The sequence below is a fragment of the Zootoca vivipara genome, chromosome 6 (genome assembly GCF_965207765.1).
Source record: "Zootoca vivipara chromosome 6, rZooViv2.hap1.1, whole genome shotgun sequence".
NCBI classification, from domain to species: domain Eukaryota; kingdom Metazoa; phylum Chordata; class Lepidosauria; order Squamata; family Lacertidae; genus Zootoca; species Zootoca vivipara.
In genome coordinates, this window is record NC_142589.1 from 15,071,869 (window position 1) to 15,092,401 (window position 20,533).

The window sequence follows — 20,533 nt, forward strand, 5'->3', positions numbered from 1 at the left end:
AGATGCGTTCCAGGACTCATTTGACCCACAAGCCCTCAAAGTTCCCCACCTCAAAGTAAAACATTTCCAGTAGATCCATTTTCATTTCATTTCTGGAAAGCATAGCCTCAGAACTTGATTAATACTGAAACAAAAATCCATGCCATTTCAGAAAAATTACTGAATTTTCAAAACTTGAGCTTGGGAATCTAAATTTGATCTTGAAATTCAAAATCCATCTCTTTTAATCTGCTGAATGAATGAATGAATGAAACTAAATGCTTACTAAATTCCTGAGACAAGTCATCTTGGTCAAATGTTGATACTGTCCCATGCAGGCTGTTACATGTCCCCCTGCCCCACAACAAAACTTAGTGATCATAAACTCCAGACTTTGCCTTGCCTGTTTACCATTTGTAGCAAAAGACTGAGCCCTGTGTGAATAGAATCAAACTTGCTGATAGATTCCAGCTCCCTGGTTTTGTGCTGTGGCCTCCCTTTGAAAGTCTTTTGCTGAAAAAATGATGGCTTTACCGTCAGCAGCAAAGGTGTCCCTGAGGAATTCAAAATGTTCCCCCATCTGTTTTTAGAAACTTGGCATATATATATATATATATATATATATATATATATATATATATGGCGTCAGGTTTCTGCCTGTTTATTCTTATGCACAGACAGTGTGGCCTGTGGAGGAGGTCCTGACCCTCCCTTTGTGCCCACCCCCTCACTTCCTCCCTCGTTGCACCTGAGCCCTATTGTAGGCCAGGTGTGCTCAGGAGGCCTCCTACTGTTGCCTAGCAACCCCTTGCACACCTCTGAGTTTGGGGTGCGTGTGCTCGCCTGTGCACTCTGTGCAAGGGTGTGCGCATGTGGAAGCTGCTTTGCTTCTCTGTTCATTAAGCTTCCCTGCCTTGCGGTTCTGTCACAAGCTGCTCTTCCACCCCTCCTTTCCCTCCCATAACCCTCCTTCTCATTGTCTTTTTATCTGCCAATAATGAAAGGTGACGGCAAGTAATAGGCCTCGGCAAAGAGGTTTATCAGTGCTTTAATTTCACACTTCAAAGAGTGGAGGGAGGTGGGTGGAGAAAGCACCCGGCTGCTGTTCTCTCCCCTTCTCTTTCTCGTTCCTCTCTCACTTTCCTATCACTGTGGGAGGAAGTTAGGACGAAAAGAGGACAAGGCAGGGCCCTTATTTGGCCATGCCGCGCCAAGCCTCAGCTCCAGAATGGCACCACCGAGCTCTGAAGCCTGTCTCTTTAAAGCATATGAAGGAAGGATAAAGGAGAGACTTTGAGTGCAGAAGACAGGGATAAGGAACATCAGACCCCCCCATACCATATATGTCCCCACTCCAGGGCTCTCTGTCTTGCCCTCAGATTTCTCCCTAGGCCACACACTCCCTCCTTGAATGTTTTTGCCTGCTAGAATGTGTCCTTCAACTATGAGAATGCTTCTTGCTTGCCTGGATGGAGGCTGGAGAAGGGCATGTGGGTGTGGGTGTGTGGAAACTAGCCTATACAAAGGTAAAATTGCATATCAATTTATATAATTCAAATGAATAATTTCTTTTTGTTGTTGCTACTTGGTTGTATTCAGTGTATTCAGATTCTACTCAGAGTAGAATCACTGATGATAATAGATAAACTTCACTAAGGCTCATTAATTCCTATGGGTCTACTCTGAGTAGGACTAGCATCAGATTCAACCTATAGTTATCAATCCGCTCCACACTCACTTTTGCTTCTGGCCACACACACCACTGGTTTATTGCCCCGAAAGTTGCCTAGAAGGAAATGTCATCCTTGGGCTGAAAAAGTTTTCCCCACCCATTGAGAGAAGGAGTGTATCTCTCTGAGTGCTGGATGTTAATGGGAAAGCCCAGCAAATAAAGAAATAAATCTGAGATTTGAGATGCCAGACCATGGGTAGGCAAACTAAGGCCCGGGGGCCGGATCCGGCCCAATCGCCTTCTAAATCCAGCCCTCGGATTTACATGAGTAGAATGTGTGCTTTTATTTAAAATGCATCTCTGGGTTATTCGTGGGGCATAGGAATTCGTTCACCCCCCCAAAAAAAATATAGTAGCCCCCCCCCCAAGGTCTGAGGGACAGTTGACCGGCCCCCTGCTGAAAAAGTTTGCTGACCCCTGTGCCAGACCTTGCAGATCCAAAAATGTCATTACTAGAAACGTTTGAATCCAGGCAAACTGGACCCTACAATTTCCTGGAAAGAGGGGTTGATTGTCAATCCACTCTGGAAATTGTAGCTCTGGGAGGGGGGATAAGGGGTCTCTTAACAACTCTCAGCACTCCTTAACAAACTACAGTTCCCAGGAATCTTTGGGAGAAGCCACAACTGTTTAAAGTGGTATGACACTGCTATAAGGTGCAGGTGGGGCCCGAGTCCATGATGTTGCTTTCAGCATCTCACCATCCCAGAGATAAGTCCTTGCCTTTGTGTCTCGCCATACCAGTGAAGAGAATCTGCTCTCTCTGGGAGTCTTGCCTCTTGCGCATGCAATTTAGCCGGGCCGGGACTTCACCAAGAGTTGGGCAAAGGCTGAGGAAGGGAGCAGGCAGCAGAAGATGGCGTTTAATCGAAGAGTCCGCCTCATGGAATTCCAAGTTGCTGTCCCTCTGGGAGAAGCACTTGAATAATTCTCTGTGTTAACGCCAACTTCCTGCCTTTGATCACTCAATAAAAAGAAAAAAAGGAAGAGGGGAAAAAGTATGAAGAGGGGGCACTTTGAAATTTTCTTAAATAAATAAATAGCATTTCATTCGGCACAAATTAAGAGTAATGCAGGTAAGGCTGAGGAAACCAGTTGGAGCTCAGCTCTGTGTGGCCTCTTATTAGGCAGATGCTCCCTCACGCTGTGCAAGTTTGGAATTTGATACTGGAAAAGTTCTGTGTGGAGATATGGCTGCAGTTAATAAATAAAGCAATTCATCCATTTCTCTGTGCCTAGGGAAATGCAAAAGTTAAATTATGCAACCTGTGTCAATGAGAATGCTTGAGGGTGGATTCCAAACTCATAGCCAGAAAGTCTGCAGAAGGATATAAGGAATCGTGGCAGAGCAAACAAATCATTCGTGGATGATGGCCTAGCCTAGTAATTAAACCCAAATTCCCTCCAGGTGTTGTTGGACTCCCAACTCCCATCTGCTCCAGCCAGCATGGCCTAGGACAGGCACCCCCAAAATCGGCCCTCCAGCTGTTTTGGGACTACAACTCCCATAATCCCTAGCTAACAGGACCAATGGTTAGGGATGATGGGAATTGGAGTCCCAAAACATCTGGAAGGCCGAGTTTGGGGATATCTGGCCTAGGATCAAGGGATGGGTGGGAGTTATAGTCCGCAAAAGTTAAAAGTAGTTTGACTAACTTGGCAGATGGCAAGTGAAAAGCTTCACCCTTCCTGCTGTAGCCTCCTGTATTTCCAGTGCTATTTTTCTATTAAAAAAGAAGAAGTGCTGGAAACTCACCGTGAACACCTCCCTCGTTCTCTTTGAATAGCAGGGTACCCACCTGAGAGGTGCCAGAACTGAGTTCCTGTGAGTTCCCCCTTTAAAAAGCCCTGTGTCTTTCTATGCTGGCTGTGGAGGAGGGGGGGCAGTGTGCTCCCCTCCTTGACTAGCTCACTTGGATGCTTGACTAGCTCACTTCTCCAGTAGCCCACTGCATGCAATTCCTTGTCACGTATGGCTACCAGGCTAGTGTTTAAATGCAAGGCTATGATAGCGAAATTTTAAGATTTTAAAAATGTATTTTTATTGAGTTTAAATATGATAACGGTGTTGAGAAAGCAAATGGCCAGTTACACAGAGTATGCAATATATCAGTCCTGTTGATGTTCAAAGCAGTATTTATTGGGACAATTCTATTAATCTAAATACTGTTTTCTATAGAGCCCTATGTTCGGGGAGGGTGGGTAATAGGTGCCTTTCGAGAATGACACACATTCAATAAATTCGTAACAAACCATATACCATTTATCTGTCATTGATACATACCTTAGTGCACTGACCTGGTAGGTGAGGTTTTCCATTAAAGCAATTTGCCATTGTTCTTGATATCAGAATCCTAGGAGATTAAGATGAGAAGTCTTTCCAGTGTTTTGCAATTACTAGTCTAGCAGCAGCTGCTATTAGCATAATTATTAAATCCTTTAAGTGTATATTCTTCATTGAAGCTTCAAAGCTCATTAATAATAATTATTTATTATTGTTTTATTAATGATTTATTTCATTAAAATTTATATACAAGTTTATTTTTTATTTTAAAAAACCCTCAAAGCAGTTTTCAAAAAGCATATAACAATAACATTATTAGTAAAAAAACAAAACAAAACCCACACAATTAAAACATCCAGAAAATTAAAACCGGAAATAAAGTAAACACTGATATCTGGCAGGGTTATCTAAACAAAAATGTTCTTAGCTGGCACTGAAAATAGTGCAGTGAAGGCACTGCCTGATACCAGTAGGCAGGGAGACCCAAAGTTCAGGTTCCACCACACTAAAAGATTGATTATAATAATGCTTTAGTCAGGTTTGGCTGTACGTTTTGACCAGTAATCTTGCTGATTTCATTGAAAACTTCTAACCAAAACGTTTATTTGCAAGACTACCACAGGTGGTAAAAAATGTCCAACCTTTCGCCACAATTTCATAGCTCCATATTTCCAAAGGTATTCAGTTTGGTTAGGAAGCTGCCTTGCACCAGGTCCAATCTGTTGTCCATCTAGACCAGGGGTCAGCAGACGTTTTCAACAGAGGGCTGATCCACTGTCCCTCAGATCTTGGGAGGGGCCGGACTATTTTTTTTGGGGGGGGGGGAATGAATGAATTCCTATGCCCCACAAATAACCCAGAGATGCATTTTTTAAAAAAAGCACACATTCTACTCATGTAAAAACACGCTGGTTCCCAGACCGCCCGTGGGCCGGATTTAGAAGGCAATTGGGCCGGATCCGGCCCCCCGGGTCTTAGTTTGCCTACCATGATCTAGACCAGTGTTTCTCAACCAGTGTGCCTCCAGATGTTTTGGGACTACAACTCCCATCATTCCTGACCACTGGTCTTGCTAGCTAGGAATGATGGGAGTTGTAGTCCCAAAACATCTGGAGGCACACTGGTTGAGAAACACTGATCTAGACCAGTCTTATCAACTCTTGAGTGGCAGCAGCTCTCCAGGGTTCCAGGCAGAAAGAGACCTTTTTGCATCTGACACCTGCCACTTGATGCTTTAACTGAGCCCTTCTGCATGCAAAACAGGTGAGCTGTTACTGAGATATTACCACCCCCACCCCCAGGCCAATTAATCATTTGAGCCTGCCTTGTACCAGCCCATTGACCCATTTATTCCAGAATTGTGTACACTGGATGTTGGTGGTTCTCCAGCATCTCAGGCAGAGATAAGTCTTTCTTTCCCATTACCTGCTGCCTGTACCTTTTAGCTGGAATTGAACTTGGGACCTCCTGCATGCCTCTTCCCCTGCAAATTCAGCATAACTTGCTCTGCGGATCATGAGGAGGAGCAAAGAACTATGCAGAGCATGAAATGCTGCCTTAAAATAAGATCACTTGCTTATCCAGCCCAGTGACCTCTTGCTCTGACTGGTAGCAGGTCCCCAAGGTTCTAGCCAAGTCCAGACCTACCAACATAGGATGCTGCTTTGCGCTGAGTCAGATCATTGATCCACCTAGCTCAGTATTGTCTGCACTGACTGGCAGCAGCTCTTCAAGGTTTCAGGAATGGAATCTCTGTCAGTGAGCTACAGCTCCTTTCTTAGCTATATAGAGATGCCTCCTCCCGGAAGGTTCAATTAACTGGGTAAGGATGCTTGAGCTCAAATATAATTAATAATAAAATGAGCAATAGTAGTATTATAGCTATAAGACTTGATTATAGTTTTAAATGAGCATTGGAATTTGAGCACGTATTTCTTTATTTTTTTAGATTACTATAATATCCCAAGCTGGGTTTCAACAGCACAACAAAACAGAACAATTAACAAGTGTAAAATAAGAAAAGTGGGGGGGGGGACCAGTTCCATTTGGGAAAGCAGTGGAGAAACAATTCCACATATAAAAACAATACAAACGTTTAAAAACAATTCCACCCACAACAGCAGCTACAGAACAATGATGCATGACTCAAACCTGCGCCACCAGTACCTAACCACTAAGTTAATTGATTTACCAACGGAAACACATGCAATTAACCTGCTGAGGTTGCTCCAGTACTTAAATATAATAAGAATAAGACTATAAGTTTTAAACGAACACTGAGTGCTAAATTCCACACACGTGTGGTGGGATCACATAAATGAGGACAACACAGTCCTCATTAAGGCAGTGTTTATGTAGGGAACTGTATTTTTTTACTCTGCTTTTCTTTCCTTGGGCAGAATGTGGGTCAGGAGGATCTGGCTCTGGGGACTCCAATGAGTGTGACCGGGACAGCTGCCGACAGTACGGCGGCTCATGGGATGAGGATGTGGAAGATGACCGCTGTGTGTGTGACTATACCTGTGGAGCTGTGCCAAGGAATCCAGTAGGTGTTGAGAGCCCATGCTGTCCTTAAGCCTAGCTAATCACCCATGGCAGGTTTTTTTTTTAATAAACAACTCTGGGTATTATTGCAGCATTTGGGGCTATTTAGTTTGTAGAAAAGGCAAGTGAAAGGGTAACATGGTAGAATCATGGAATAAGCTCTAGGTGGCAAAAGACAAGGGCTGGGGTGTGAAAGGGCACATTTGCAGCAGATTGATTTTCTTTTATTGCATATGCGAGAATACAACGGTCAGTGCTGGTCTTACAGCAGCTTAGAACGTTGTAAATACTTTTTTCCTTGCATTTTATTGGATCCCGGTTGGCTGTTTTCCTTCTACCTGTAGTATGTGCTGTGTTTATTTGTACTGAGTTGTACCTTTGTTGGGAGGGGTGGGTGCGTTTGGTGCCTCGTATTACTCTAGGAATGGTCAAGTGGTATGGATTACATCATAAAGGGTAATAATTTTTTTAAAAAAATAAATAAATTAGTGTGTGTGGGCGCAAGCCAAAGCATGATGCTTCCTTCCAAGGCACACCCGCTGCCCTTGGTAACTTTCTAAGCCTGCCTTGAGTGTACAACAGAAGGAGATGGAGTTACCTCCTCTTTCTCTTCCCTGCAGGTATGTGGCTCTGATGGTGTGACCTACGCTAATGAGTGCGAACTCAAAAAGACACGCTGTGAAAAGCGACAGGATATCTATGTGACGGGTCAGGGCAGCTGCCGAGGTAACCCTCTCATGCGGGCCTGGCAAGGCTTTCAGTGCACCCACATCCCTTTGTCCTATGCTGGCATCTCATCCTCTTGATTACTCGCCGCCCACCTGCCTAGATCAGGGATGGGGAACCCATGGCCCTCCATAAGTTGTTGGACTCCCAACTCCCATCATTTCTAACCTGTGTATTTTTGTCCCCCCCACCCATAGGAACCACAATCCTACCTCCTCCACTCCTCCACTGCAGCCAGACCGTTTATGGATGCTGCCCAGACAATGTGACCTTGGCTCTTGGTGTCGGCTCTGCAGGCTGCCCCAGTGAGTTAAATATGTACTTCATTTTCTTCTTTTGTCTTGTGGCGATGGGGATGTTAAAACACCGATGCCACGGGGCTTCCTCAAGCCGAGGAAATAGCTTTCTAAGGCCAGCGAGTGATCACAAGCCGTCATACCCGGAGCCAGATCTGAAGTAGGAATCCTCTAATGCAGAAGGAGCTGAATGCAGGAGGCAAAAGATCCTGCTTGGAGCTCAGGCAAAAGCAGGAGACTAGATCCTGATATTTACACCAAGCCTGGCTAGTCCAGAGATCTGCCAATCCCAGGGGATGATGCTGATCACAACCTGGTCGCCTCTTGTGCCTGAAGATGGCAGGCACAGAGGGAGAACCCTGGATTTGTAGTCCCATTGTGAGCACATTCCTGTAGGCTCTCGTTGTCTGAGTTTGCCATTAGAGGGAGTGATGTGTGCATTCATTGCCTTGGCCCCCTCCCTTTCCTATAACCTCAGAATGTGCCCAGTGTTTTAAACTGTGTGCATCCCAATTGCAGGGCCCCCTTCCTCTTCACCGCAGCCGGCCACATCCACGAAGGTTTTTTATTAATATTTTATAAAATAATTAGCTGGAGACGGCTCTTTAACCTAACGAGATGAGAAAAGCATTAGCAACATTTTTAACAGCTGAGGCTGACAGCCAGCTGGTTCACAGGTATCCATTAGGGCATTGGCTGGTCTGTAGCCATCGTAGGCGAGCGTGCCGAGATGAGGCAGTCTTGATTGGGGATGTAGAATCATTTCATGCGCCATATAATTTAATAAGAGGAAGCGTTCTGAAAGCAGCTTTAATCGCTCGGGAGCTCCTGGGCTGTGGAGTCACAGAGGTCACCAGTAAGGGTGGGCAGCGGGGAGGGGCTGGCTGGCTTCTCTCATGGTGCCACACTGTCTGCTTATGCAATGTAGCCACTAAGAGACTGAGCCATGATTTGGGCCTCATCTCTGCTATTAAGGTTCAGAAAAGGGCAACCAGAATGATCCACGGGGTAGAGCAACTCCTCTACAAAGAAAGGTTACGACATTTGGAGCTGCTTCTCCTATTTTTGGTTTAGAGCAAAGATCTGTATGAGAAATCATGAAGATAGAGATGTGCAGAATTCTGCATGGCACGGAGAAAGTGGATAGAGAAAAGGCTTTCCCTGTTTGCATCTCCAGGAGATGCAAAGAACGTTCTTTCATATGTGGTGGACTTGTAAAAGAGTAAATGAGTATTGGGAAATGATCCATAATGAATTGAAAAAAATGTTTGAAAGTACTTCCCCTCCAAAACACCAGAGTCTTTTCTGTTGGGGAAAATTCAGACTGAAATTCCCTGGTGTCAAAAACAAAAAAAGTTATTTATGTATTCCACTACTGCGGTCTGTGTTTTGTTAGCCCAAAAATGGAAAACGAGCGAGGTCCCAACCAAAGAGTGGCAACTTAAATTGACAGAATACACGCAGCTTGCAGACTTAACATATAGAATAAAAGAACAAGAAGAACATAGTTTTAGAGAAGATTGGAAAATGTTTATTGAATATATGGGAAATAACTGTGTACAGCTGAAAACACTGGCAGCATTAATATAAATTCATATATTCAACAGTGTAAATAAGTTACGATGGATGTAATAATGGAATACTGAGTGGTGTAGTTTCTGTAAAATACGCAGGGATTTATGATATGTAAAATGAACCATGGAAAGAGAAGGGGGGAAGTCATTGATATCTTAAGGATGTAAAAATGAGTACTTTAAATTGTAAAACAGAAAATTTAATATTATATATATATATATATATATATATATATATATATGTATATGTATATGTATATGTATATGTATATATAATATATAAAAAAGAGAAAAGATCCCCCTAATGCTAGAGCTCAGGGAATGAAGCAGAACGTTGGAAGATTTCAGGAGAGACCAAAGAAAGTCCTTCCTCCTATGGAATTCGCTGCCACCAGTGGCGGTGATGGCCACAAACTTGGATGGCTTTAGAAGAGGATTATATAAATTCGTAGAGGACAAGGCTGTCAGTAGCTGCTAACCATGATGGCTTCATTCTACCTCCCCTGTCAGAAGCAGTATGCTTCTGAATGCTAGTTGCTGGGAATTTCAAGGGAGGAGAGAGGACTCTTGCTCTCAGGTCCTGCTTGCAGGTCTCCCGTAATGGCCATCTCGTCGGCCACTGTGAGAACAGGACCAGGCAGGCCGCTGGCCTGATCCAGCTAGCTCTCCTTATGTTCTGATGCACCAGGTGGATTCCAGCAATGCATTATCTTGCAGCGTTCCATACCGCGTCACCCACCTTAATGTGCAATATTGGGATAATAAGGCAGACCTAACGCAGTCTCTTTGTGAGAGTTGCAAAGCTAGGTGTCTGTGAAGCAGCCATTTAAAAACTCGTTGGCTCTAAGAAGCCTTCACACAACCTGCCACAAAAAGTGCAGGGTATGGCAGAGGCATTGTGGGGAGTGTTCCAGGCTGCATACTCAGTTGACATCAGATTCTGGCCAGGCTTGTCAAGCCTCACTTTTCACCCTGCATGAACTAGAACGTGCCCAGAACATAATAAGGATTAGAGAACCTGGCTTAGGAGATCATTGGCAGTAGGAGGGTGAGAGCTCTTTTTCAAGGAAGCTTTTCTGCTGTAATTGATCACTTAATTGAGGAACATCCACAGAATCCCAGGCATCTGCAGGACACTGTTCGAAAGCCATTGCTCTTGACCAGGGATAGCCAGTGCAGTGCCCTCTGCTTGTTGCTTGACTCTGACTTCCATCTACCCCAGCTGGCATGACCAGCGGCCAAGGATGATGGGAGCTATAGTTCCAGCAACACCTAGAGGTCTGCAAACTGGCTCCCCCTACTCTATTTCATCATTTGTTACTGTTTTTTTAGGTGATGATGGTCCCTGTAATGGTCAGTGTGTGGTGCTACATGCCATCAGGCCTATGCATGTCTTCTGTGTCCCCATGGTTTGCATATTACAGGGAAAGGCCATAGCTTAGTGGTTAGAGCATCTGCTTCTCGTGCAGAAGGTCCCAGGTTCAATCCCTGCCATCTCTAGGTAGGGCTGGGAGAGGACACAGTCTGAAACCTTGCAGAGCCACTGCCAGTTGGTGTAGACAGTACTGAGCTAGATTGCCCAACAATCTGACTCAGCATAAGGCAGGTCCCTAACCATATGAGTATCCATAGGTCTATGGTACAGCATCTGCTTTGGGTGCAGAAAGTCCCACATTAAACACCATCATCTCCAGGTAGGGCTGAGAAAGATTCCTTTTCTTAAAACCCTAGACAGCCACTGCCAGTCAGTGTAGACAGTACTGAGCTAGATGGGCTAATAGTGTGATTCAGTATAAGACATCTTCCTGTTTTCCTGTTTGCAGAAACTACCGTGTTTCCCCTTTTTTAAGACGTAATCATAAAGTAAGCCATGGCAGGATTTTTAAACATTTGCGAAATGTAAGACATACCCCGAAAATAAGGCATACCTCCATGCCGTGCGGAGCGTGCCCAGCTCTCCGCAGCACCAAACAGTTGGAGCGCCCTGCTGGGCTGGGTGAGCGCCCCAGCCAGCGGCCTCTGCCTGGCCCCGCCGAGACCTGCCACCCCGCCACCCAGAACCGGCAGCTGCAGCGTGGAGCGCACCGAGCGCTCCAGAGCACCGAGCGCTTGGAGCGCTCTGTCGGGCCGGGCGGAGCGCCTGAGCCAGTAGCCTCCGCCTGGCCCCGCCGAGGAGACCTGCCACCCCGCCACCCAGAACCGGCAGCTGCAACGTGGAGCGCACCGAGCGCTTGGAGCGCTCTGTCGGGCCGGGCGGAGCGCCTGAGCCAGCAGCCTCCGCCTGGCCCCGCCGAGGAGACCTGCCACCCCGCCACCCAGAACCGGCAGCTGCAACGTGGAGCGCACCGAGCGCTCCAGAGCACCGAGCGCTTGGAGCGCTCTGTCGGGCCGGGCGGAGCGCCTGAGCCAGCAGCCTCCGCCTGGCCCCGCCGAGGAGACCTGCCACCCCGCCACCCAGAACCGGCAGCTGCAACGTGGAGCGCACCGAGCGCTCCAGAGCAGCGAGCGCTTGGAGCGCTCTGTCGGGCCGGGCGGAGTGCCTGAGCCAGCAGCCTCCGCCTGGCCCCGCCGAGGAGACATGCCTCCCCGCCACCCAGAACTGGCAGCTGCAACGTGGAGCGCACCGAGCGCTCCGGAGCACCGAGCGCTTGGAGCGCTCTGTCGGGCCGGGCGGAGCGCCTGAGCCAGCAGCCTCTGCCTGGCCCCGCCGAGGAGACATGCCTCCCCGCCACCCAGAACCGGCAGCTGCAACGTGGAGCGCACGGAGCTCTCCAGAGCACCGAGCGCTTGGAGCGCTCTGTCGGGCCGGGCGGAGTGCCTGAGCCAGCAGCCTCCGCCTGGCCCCGCCGAGGAGACCTGCCACCCCGCCACCCAGAACTGGCAGCTGCAACGTGGAGCGCACCGAGCGCTCCAGAGCACCGAGCGCTTGGAGCGCTCTGTCGGGCCGGGCGGAGCGCCTGAGCCAGCAGCCTCCGCCTGGCCCCGCCGAGGAGACATGCCTCCCCGCCGCCCAGAACCGGCAGCTGCAGCGTGGAGCACAGCAAGTGCTCCGGAGCGCCGAGCGCTTGGAGCGCCCTGCCGGGCCAGGCGGATCACCTAAGCCAGCGGCATCCGCCTGGCCCGGCCAAGGAGGCCTGCCTCCCCGCCGCCCGAAACTGGCGGCTGCAGCATGGAGCACGCCGAGCGCTCCCCAACGCCAAGTGCTTGGAGCGCCTTGCCGGGCCGGGCGGAGTGCCTGAGCCTGTGGCCTCCGGATCGGCAGAAATCAGGGGACTGGGTGGGAGGGCGACTGCAGCATCCGGAGGGCTGGGGGGTTGCTCTGGGACTTCTCTCCCTCCCTCCTTCTCCGTCTCTTTCCCCTCTCATCGGACACTCATGTTCTGCATCTGCATTGGGGTAACTTGATGGTAGAATTTGGGCTAGATGACAGGTAATTAAAAAAAAAAGACACCCCACCGAAAATAAGACACCCTGTGTTTTTTTTGGGAAAAAAAAGTTATAAGGCGGTGTCTTAAAAAGGGGGAAACACGGTAGCATAGGACTTCCCCACCCTGAGATTTTCTGCCTTAATGGAAGGTGGGATGGAGTGTGGGGAAAGGGGCAGTGACAATCCTCTAGGCTTGGAATTCCCACAGCTGTGAAGGTGAGCTTAAAAACATCCAGGTGTTGTGTCGTGAGATCTTAGAAGCCCTAGAAAGGACAAGAGGAAAAGCAATGATCATCAGGTTCAGAGCAACCCAGTTTTCCCCAGTCACTCATACCTATTGCTCCTGGCGTTAAGCATTACTTCCCCGTTTGTCAAGCCAGCTCCATTTGCACCCCCTTCCTAAAGTTTATCTGCTGTGTCTTGAATCAAACCTCTCTTAAACTAGTGTCTCGCTCATGCCCTTGCGTCCACAGCAGGGGGTATAAATCTAGATGTAATCACCAGCCTGAAAACTGTGCTGCAGGACTCAGATTTATTCCCTGCGGCCAGCTTCTGCAATAATTTCCCCCCTCTAGTGTTTTCCTGCAATGGAAGGAAAACATTCAGCGTCACATAAGCCACTTTGGTTTGTCCAAGAATCTCTTTCTGGCCTCCTGCCTCAGAGCAAGCAGCTCCAAGGGGAATGGATTATCTGCCCATATCTGTCCAGGAACCAATGTACTTGTACCTGCTCCCATAGAGGAGCAAAAAGAGGGTTGGACCGTGGGTGCATCCACATTTGATTCCCAACAGCTGGGAATTTGCATGCAGACAGCAAGGAGCAGATGGACCTTGGCTGGGAAGTTTTGCATGCCAAATAAGCCGATGAAATCTGAGAACTATCTCTTTTTGACATTGTGTGAGAGAGCAGCTCCACATAGCGGGGCAGAAAGTAAACAAAGATGGAAGAGGGAAAGGCCCACAAAATCGTACAGCTTGAAAAGTAGAGTTCCTTAAAAAATGCATACTGTTTTGTTTCAATTGCTAGTACAGGTGAAACTCGGAAAATTAGAATATTGTCGAAAAGTGCATTTATTTCAGTAATGCAACTTAAAAGGTGAAACCAATATAGGAGATAGATGCATGACATGCAAAGCAAGATATGTCAAGCCTTTATTTGTTGTAATTGTAATTATTTGTCGTTAGGTGGGTCAATTATAAATGGAATGTAATTAATGAAATGTAATAGTGATGTTTATTTTTGTTTATTTTTGTATTGTTGCATCTATTTGTTTTAGTACTGTGGAATTTCCAAAAGAAAGCATTTGTAAAAATTAAAAAAAGGAAAAAATAATAAGTTGCATTACTGAAATAAATGCAATTTTCGACGATATTCTAATTTTCCGAGTTTCACCTGTATTTCTCAAGAAACAATTTCACAGGAGAATTGTGGAATGTGATAGTGGACATAGAATTCAGCTTTCTGAGAAACCCAGATTGTTATTATTAGTTTCTTTCTCCTTCTCCTCCTGCTCCTCCTCCACCAGTTTTCAGTGCTTATGGCAGCAAAGAAAGAGTTGGGAGGCAACTCAGTGTTGCCTTAGCGCAATGGTGCAGCATCTCCTTTACATACAGAAAGTCCGAGATTCAATCCCCGAAAGACTCCTTGTCTGAAATGCTGGAGTGCCCCTGCCAGTCATTGTAGACAATCCTGAACTAGATGGACCAGTGCTCTCACTCAGAATCAGGCAGATTTCTATATTATTATTATTATTATTATTATTATTATTATTATTATTATTATTATTATTATACCCCACCCATCTGGCTGGGCTTCCAGCTAGAGAAGAGACTGAATAAAGCACAATGACATACCTCCATTGCTCTCCAACCCCACATTATAAATTATGAAAAGCAAATAAAAGTAAGATGCTGTATAAAATAAGACAATCACACAATCCTGCATAATTTAGATAGGTCACGGGAACGGGTTCATTTTTTAAAAAAATATGAAAGAAAGCTCAGATTCTTAGGAACCTGAATTCTGTGGCTTTTCTGTGTCCTTTCTTGATTTGCAAGCATATACAAAACATTTCCACACCTACCACTGTTCTATCCTACCTCCATTTCTTTCTACTCAATCACTATGTTTGAGGGCTTCCAAATGTTGGCATGATATACTAGCTATTTGTTGTTTGTGATCTGCACAAAGCCCTCTCTTCCTCTAAAGGGCTCAGGAGAGAGGCAAAGCCTTCTTTCATCTGTGCCAGGGTTTCGAGGAAATATCAGGGTCTCTTCCAAGCCATTTGAGAGAGTTTCTGCTGTTTTCTGATCTTCACTTCAGCTTCTGAAGAACTTGGGGGACAGGGTCTGTGTGCTGCTTAAATGTTTTGCTTTGGGTACTTGTCCCTGGCAAGAAGATTTATAGAATACAAGGCAGTGGCTACTACCGTAGCTGAGACAGCTATGTTGTATCTCCAGGCAGTGTTTCTCTGAATGCCAGGTGCTGGGAATCATAAGTGGGGAGATCACATTTGATTTCAGATCCTGACTTGAGGCTTCCCAGAAGCATCTTGCTGGCCACTGTGAGAACAGGATGCTGGACCAGCCACAATGGCTGTGCCATGCCTCCACAATCGGAGGCAGTAAGGCCTGTGAATACCAGTTGCTGGAAGCTTCAGGAGGAGAGGGGACTTGGGTCCTGCTTGGACTTGGGTCCTGCTTGTGGGTTTCCCACAGGCATCCAGCTGGCCACTGAGAAACTGGACGTTCTTATAATAGATGGGCTTTTGGTCTGATCCAGCAGGGTCCCTTTTATGTTATTAAACATATCTGACCTCCTACCCGTCTTTTTGCAGGTACCTGTCACTGTAACCCCTACGGTTCCTATGGAGGCAGTTGTGACCCTGCCACTGGGCAGTGCTCCTGCAAACCTGGCGTGGGGGGCCTAAAGTGCGACCGCTGCGAGCCAGGCTTCTGGAACTTCCGTGGCATTGTCACCGACAGCAAGAGCGGCTGTACCCGTGAGTATTGCAGTCACAACCAGAAAGGGGGAATTTGAGCCAGGAGATCCTGGAGGTTTGCATGACTCCCGCCCGGCATCAGCAAAGCTGTTCGGTGGCAGAGTGAATGTTGATGCTGCATTTTTATCGCATGCTCTTAGGGAGGTGCAGTAGATCAATATTAAATCAGACCCTCTGCATGCAGAAGATGCCGGGTTCATTCGTTTTCCAGCACCTCCATATAAAAAAGTGGACCAATGGTAAATCATAGAATCATAGAATTTTAGAGTTGGAAGGTACCCCAAAGGTCATTTAGTCCAATTTTAGGAATAACAGCTGAAGAATCCCTGACAGATGACTATTTTTAAAACAGAGAAAGAGAGTCCACCACCTTTTGAGGGAGTCCTTTCGGCTGTCAAGCAGCTCTTACTGTCAGAAAGTTATTCATAACGATTCACAGAATCATAGAATTGTAGCATTGGAAGGGACCCTGAGGGCCATCTTGGCCAATCCACTGAAATGCAGGAATCTCAACTAGAACATACAGAAATCTTTTTTCGTGTAATTTGAATTCATTGGTTTGGGTCCTACCGCGTGGAGTAGCAGAAAACAAGCTTGCTCTATTTTCCATCTGGCAGGCCTTTCGATACTTTAAAATACTAAGCTAGTTGGATCCATGAGACTTGATATAAGGCAGTTTCACATATCCAGTTGTATTTTGCATGCAGAAGGTCATCTCCCCATTGCGGTGGGAAAGACCTCTGCCTAAGACCCTACAACAGCCTCCTCCAACCTGGTGCCCTCCAGATGTTTTGGACTACAGCAGACTCCCGTGCTCTTTGTCTGAGGTCTGCTCATTTTCAGACTGTTTTGGCCTTGGCAGTCATACAAGGAGCAAACCCTCCTTGGAAGCTCACGGACTCCTTGCCCTTGCCCTGCAAGACCAATCTGTGAGCAATAACAATGTCCAGGTCTGGAGGTCAGGTCACATCCACTGTATGTGGCATGAAGTCATTTTTCAAAGAGTTGCAGCATGTAGCCAGATTTACAAAAGGTCTGCCTTAGGTTCAACTTGTGCGTTAATTTAAAACAGATGAGCCTGTGCTTGTAAGATGTGGAGCAGGCCTTGAGGCAAGGGAAATCGAAAAGCCCTGTCAACAGGCTGGAGCAAGCTGATCTGACCAATTCCGTCTTGTTAGTTCATAGGAGTTGAAAACTCCAGATGTTGAGAGGAAGCTTTCCCCCTCCAATCCCCTTCTAATAATAATGTTCTGCAAAAACATACCAATCCTTCCCTCCAGATGGTAGCGAAATTTGTTCTGATGCCTTCCAGATGCTGGCCATGGGAGAAACCCGACACTCTCTTTTCCAGATGTTAGTAATAACCATTTTGGTTTCACTTAGCCAGATGTTAGTAGTAGTCCCCATGAGAAATGTATTCTAGCTCTCCTCCAGATGTTAGCAGAAGCCCCAAATTTAATCCCGCCTGTTGTCTCCAGCTGTAGAAATGAATATTTTGCCAGCTGGCTGAACAGGAATGAACCTACGCTTTGTTCCTAGCTTAAAGGTGTTAGGCTTTCCTGCAAACTTCAACCTTCCACTTCATAAGCTTTTAGTTCTTATTGCTGAGGTGGCAAGTGGCTGAAGGCTCAGTAAAATGGATGAACCATCCAGCATGCTACATTTACATTTATTAATGAAAAACAACAACAAATACCTTTCAGAGTATCTGCTTCCAGAGCAACTTGCAGTGATACGAAATTAAAAACAATAAAACAAAAACAACAGATTCACACATACAAATAACAATATCAATGTTTTATTTAATTTTATTTCTTACATTTATATCCTTGTCTTTAGTCCAAGGAGCCAAAGGAAGCTTGTGTGGTTCTTGCCCCCTTCCTCTCCATTTTATCCTAATAACATCCCTGTGAAGTAGGTTAGGCTAAGTGATATGATGGCTGTCCCAAAGCCATCCTACAACTTTCCAGTCTGACACACTAAACACTATATAAGCACAACAGCATAGTAAAGCCCAAGTTAAGTAGTCCCTTAAAAAGGAGAGAGGTAATTAAAAAGGCTTCACCTAGTGGTTATGAGAGGAGGTGCCAGGTAAGCTTTCTTGACCGGGTACCACAACTTAAAAGGTCGCCACTTGCCTAACTGGTCACCAGACTAGGTGAGTGGGGTGCAGAAGAGGCACACAGCATTCTACCCCTCCTCTGGCAGCGCCTGCATTCCTTTGCTAGGTGCAGAGGAGAAGAGTGTTCTACCTCCTCCCTGCACTCAGCAGCAAGCAGTGCTCTGTCCTATCCTTGGCCACTCTATGAGCCCACAGTGCAAAATAGCAAGGCAGACAGGCTGCTTCAGCACCAAGGAGAGCTCCTAGTGAGCAATGCAACTTGTGCTCCAACACGGAAGTAAACTGAGGATTTATTGGCTTCCAGTTCTATGGGCGCTAGTGCTGCGGCCTTGGGTTCAGTGGGCTAAGAACCCACTCTAGCTCCTTAGCACCCAACTCTGAATCCTGGTTATTGCTGGACTCTGGGGCCAATGACATGTACTGTCCATTCTTAGGAGTAAAAAATTGCAGGCTAGTAACTTTTGGTTGGGTTAATTTAGACTCCGAGCCAATAGACCAGTAGTTTGCTGGTGGTATGCAGTTTTCCTTCTGCTCACCCCTAGCTAAAAAACCCAGCTCTCTTTTCCCCCACACCAGTGTCTTCCATTTTCCACCCCTCCTTTGACACCCCAGATGGCCCCCTTATATTTCTGTTGAGAAATTGGGGCAAGAGATACAGCCCAATCTTGATCACTTTCCCCAGATCTGTATTGAGACTATTCCTCTGTGCAAATAAGGAAGTGAACTGCAATAGGGCGGGTGGGGGTTTAGGGGAGGGAGGGAGGGAGGGAGAAGAGGTGGAGGCAGGGGAAGGCTGTGTTAATTTCAAGCTCCATTGGAGACAAAAGCAAAAGAATCGATAAGGTGGTGAACGGGGAGAGGGCGGAATTATCATGGGAAGAAGAGTTATTTGGAAAGGAGAGCAAACAACAAAAAATTCTCTCTCTCTCTCTCTCTCTCTCTCTCTCTCTCTCTCTCTCTCTCTCTCTGTGTGTGTGTGTGTGTGTGTGTGTGTGTGTGAGAGAGAGAGAGAGAGAGAGAGAGAGAGAGAGAGAGAGAGAGAGAGAGAGAGAGAGATTATTATAGTGATACTGTCCCCCTCTTCCTTTCTCTCTTGGGTGATGGATCTGAATTATTCTAAAGCAGTCATTTCTCAAATGGAGATGGCTTTATCCATCCCAGCGATTAAAAACAACAAGCCTTTCCTCAAAGTTAAGCATTGAACTGGGAGTTGAGACTCTTGGGTTCCATCCTGGGTGCTGAGAACAAGTGTTACCTCATTAAAGTTATAAAAGCCCACGCTCACAGTAGGCTTAAGAGCTACCGTAATAAGATCATGCCGGGAATTGGGATGTGGGCATCTAATGGCATCACTCATTAACCACTGGAACTGATGACTGGAAGGGGATTGATGAATCCTCCACCATCCCAAACCCAGCTGTCCCTTCTCAAAAGGAACCCGCTGTCTGCAAAATGAACCAGAGAGTTTTATTTTCCATTGAGAGTTGTCAGACAATAAGTGGTTTTGTCTTATAACTTTATGCCCCCCCTCCCATTCCCTTCTTAAACGCTCAACAGAGAGTTGGGAAATTCAGTGGGGGTGGGGGTTATAGTCAGGATTTGCCTGTCTGGTGTGTCTAGAGATAGAGCTAAGAAAACCTGCATTTGTGCTCATATGCCCTTTGATTTGGGGTCGTGATTGAATGTTTTACAAGACTGGCTGGATGCAAAGGAATGGTGGGAGGCACCAGCTGGGGAACCCCCCAAGGAAAGAAGACTCAGAGCCAGGAGATTGGTGATGGGACAACGATGAGTGGTCAGAGGGAGCAGAATAGCAGGAGGAGGCGTTAGAAGCTGAAGAGGCAACAGGATTTAGTGATCGGGAGGAGGCTGTGGCAGAGAGCAGTCCGGAATCAGAGACAGAAGTGGAGGCTGGAGAGAAGGGGGGCCAAGAGGCAGAGATGAGGCAGGCTAATGATGAATCCAAGGAGTCTCCCCCTCTAGCTGTAATCAGCTCCGCTCCCCCCTGGTCTCCCAGAACCTCCAGGAGTATGAAGAGGGCAGAGCAAAGACAGATCAGGCGGAGAGGTCTCAGGTTGCAACTGCCTCGTTGGGGTAATAAGTACTGGGGAGTTGCTGTTCTTACTAGGCCTGAGCTGTTCTGTTTCTTTGAATAAAGAGTTAACTTCACTGACACCTTGTGAGTTATTGTTGATCTGCACCCAACTCCCCGCTTGACAGCTATATACATGGCCCTCTGTGTTGACCTCAACTATCCATGCAGCCCATTAAGAACGTAAGAGGTAGCCTTAACTCATACGTAAACATTTTTGAGGTTTGCACTTCCACAGATGCCACACAGATGGCCGTTCCTGTCCAGTCATGACAAATGATGGTCACATCCAAACCACACATTTGAAGCACTGTTGTGACGCTTTAGGAATCATTCCTTTAGTGTGGCAGCACCTGTACTTTGTGGAACTCCCTGCCCATTGATATAAGGCAGGCGTCATCACTATACCCTTTAAGTGGCCTGATGAAAACTCTTCATGTTTGGCTGCATCTGTTCTTAATTCTTTTATTGTGTTTTAGAGGTTTTTAAATAAGTTTTTGTTTTATTTTAAATGGTATTTTTTTATAAAAAATAATCACATAAATGTTTGCCCTCGCCCCCACTTTGGGCTCTTTTGGGAGGAAGGGCAGGATTAATAAAGATATATTTAATAATTAAAAGGATATCTTGAATACCTAAAAGAACAAGAAGAGTCCTGCTGGAGCAGAACAAAAGCCATCTAGTCCAGAGTCCTGTTTCTCTCACAGTGGGTCCATCAGGTGCTTCTGGGAAGCCCACAAGTGGGGCAGGAATGC

At 46.5% G+C, this 20,533-nt stretch overlaps 1 protein-coding gene across 1 annotated transcript in view; it reads left to right on the top strand.

Annotated features, from left to right (window-relative positions):
- Positions 1 to 20,533, top strand: part of AGRN (agrin) — a 238,378-nt gene that overhangs the window by 174,144 nt on the left and 43,701 nt on the right. Inside the window, exons 11-14 of the mRNA XM_035118024.3 lie at positions 6,395 to 6,540; positions 7,160 to 7,265; positions 7,463 to 7,570; positions 15,400 to 15,564. Coding sequence (XP_034973915.3) covers positions 6,395 to 6,540; positions 7,160 to 7,265; positions 7,463 to 7,570; positions 15,400 to 15,564 — 525 coding nt within the window. The remainder of the gene's footprint in view (positions 1 to 6,394; positions 6,541 to 7,159; positions 7,266 to 7,462; positions 7,571 to 15,399; positions 15,565 to 20,533) is intronic.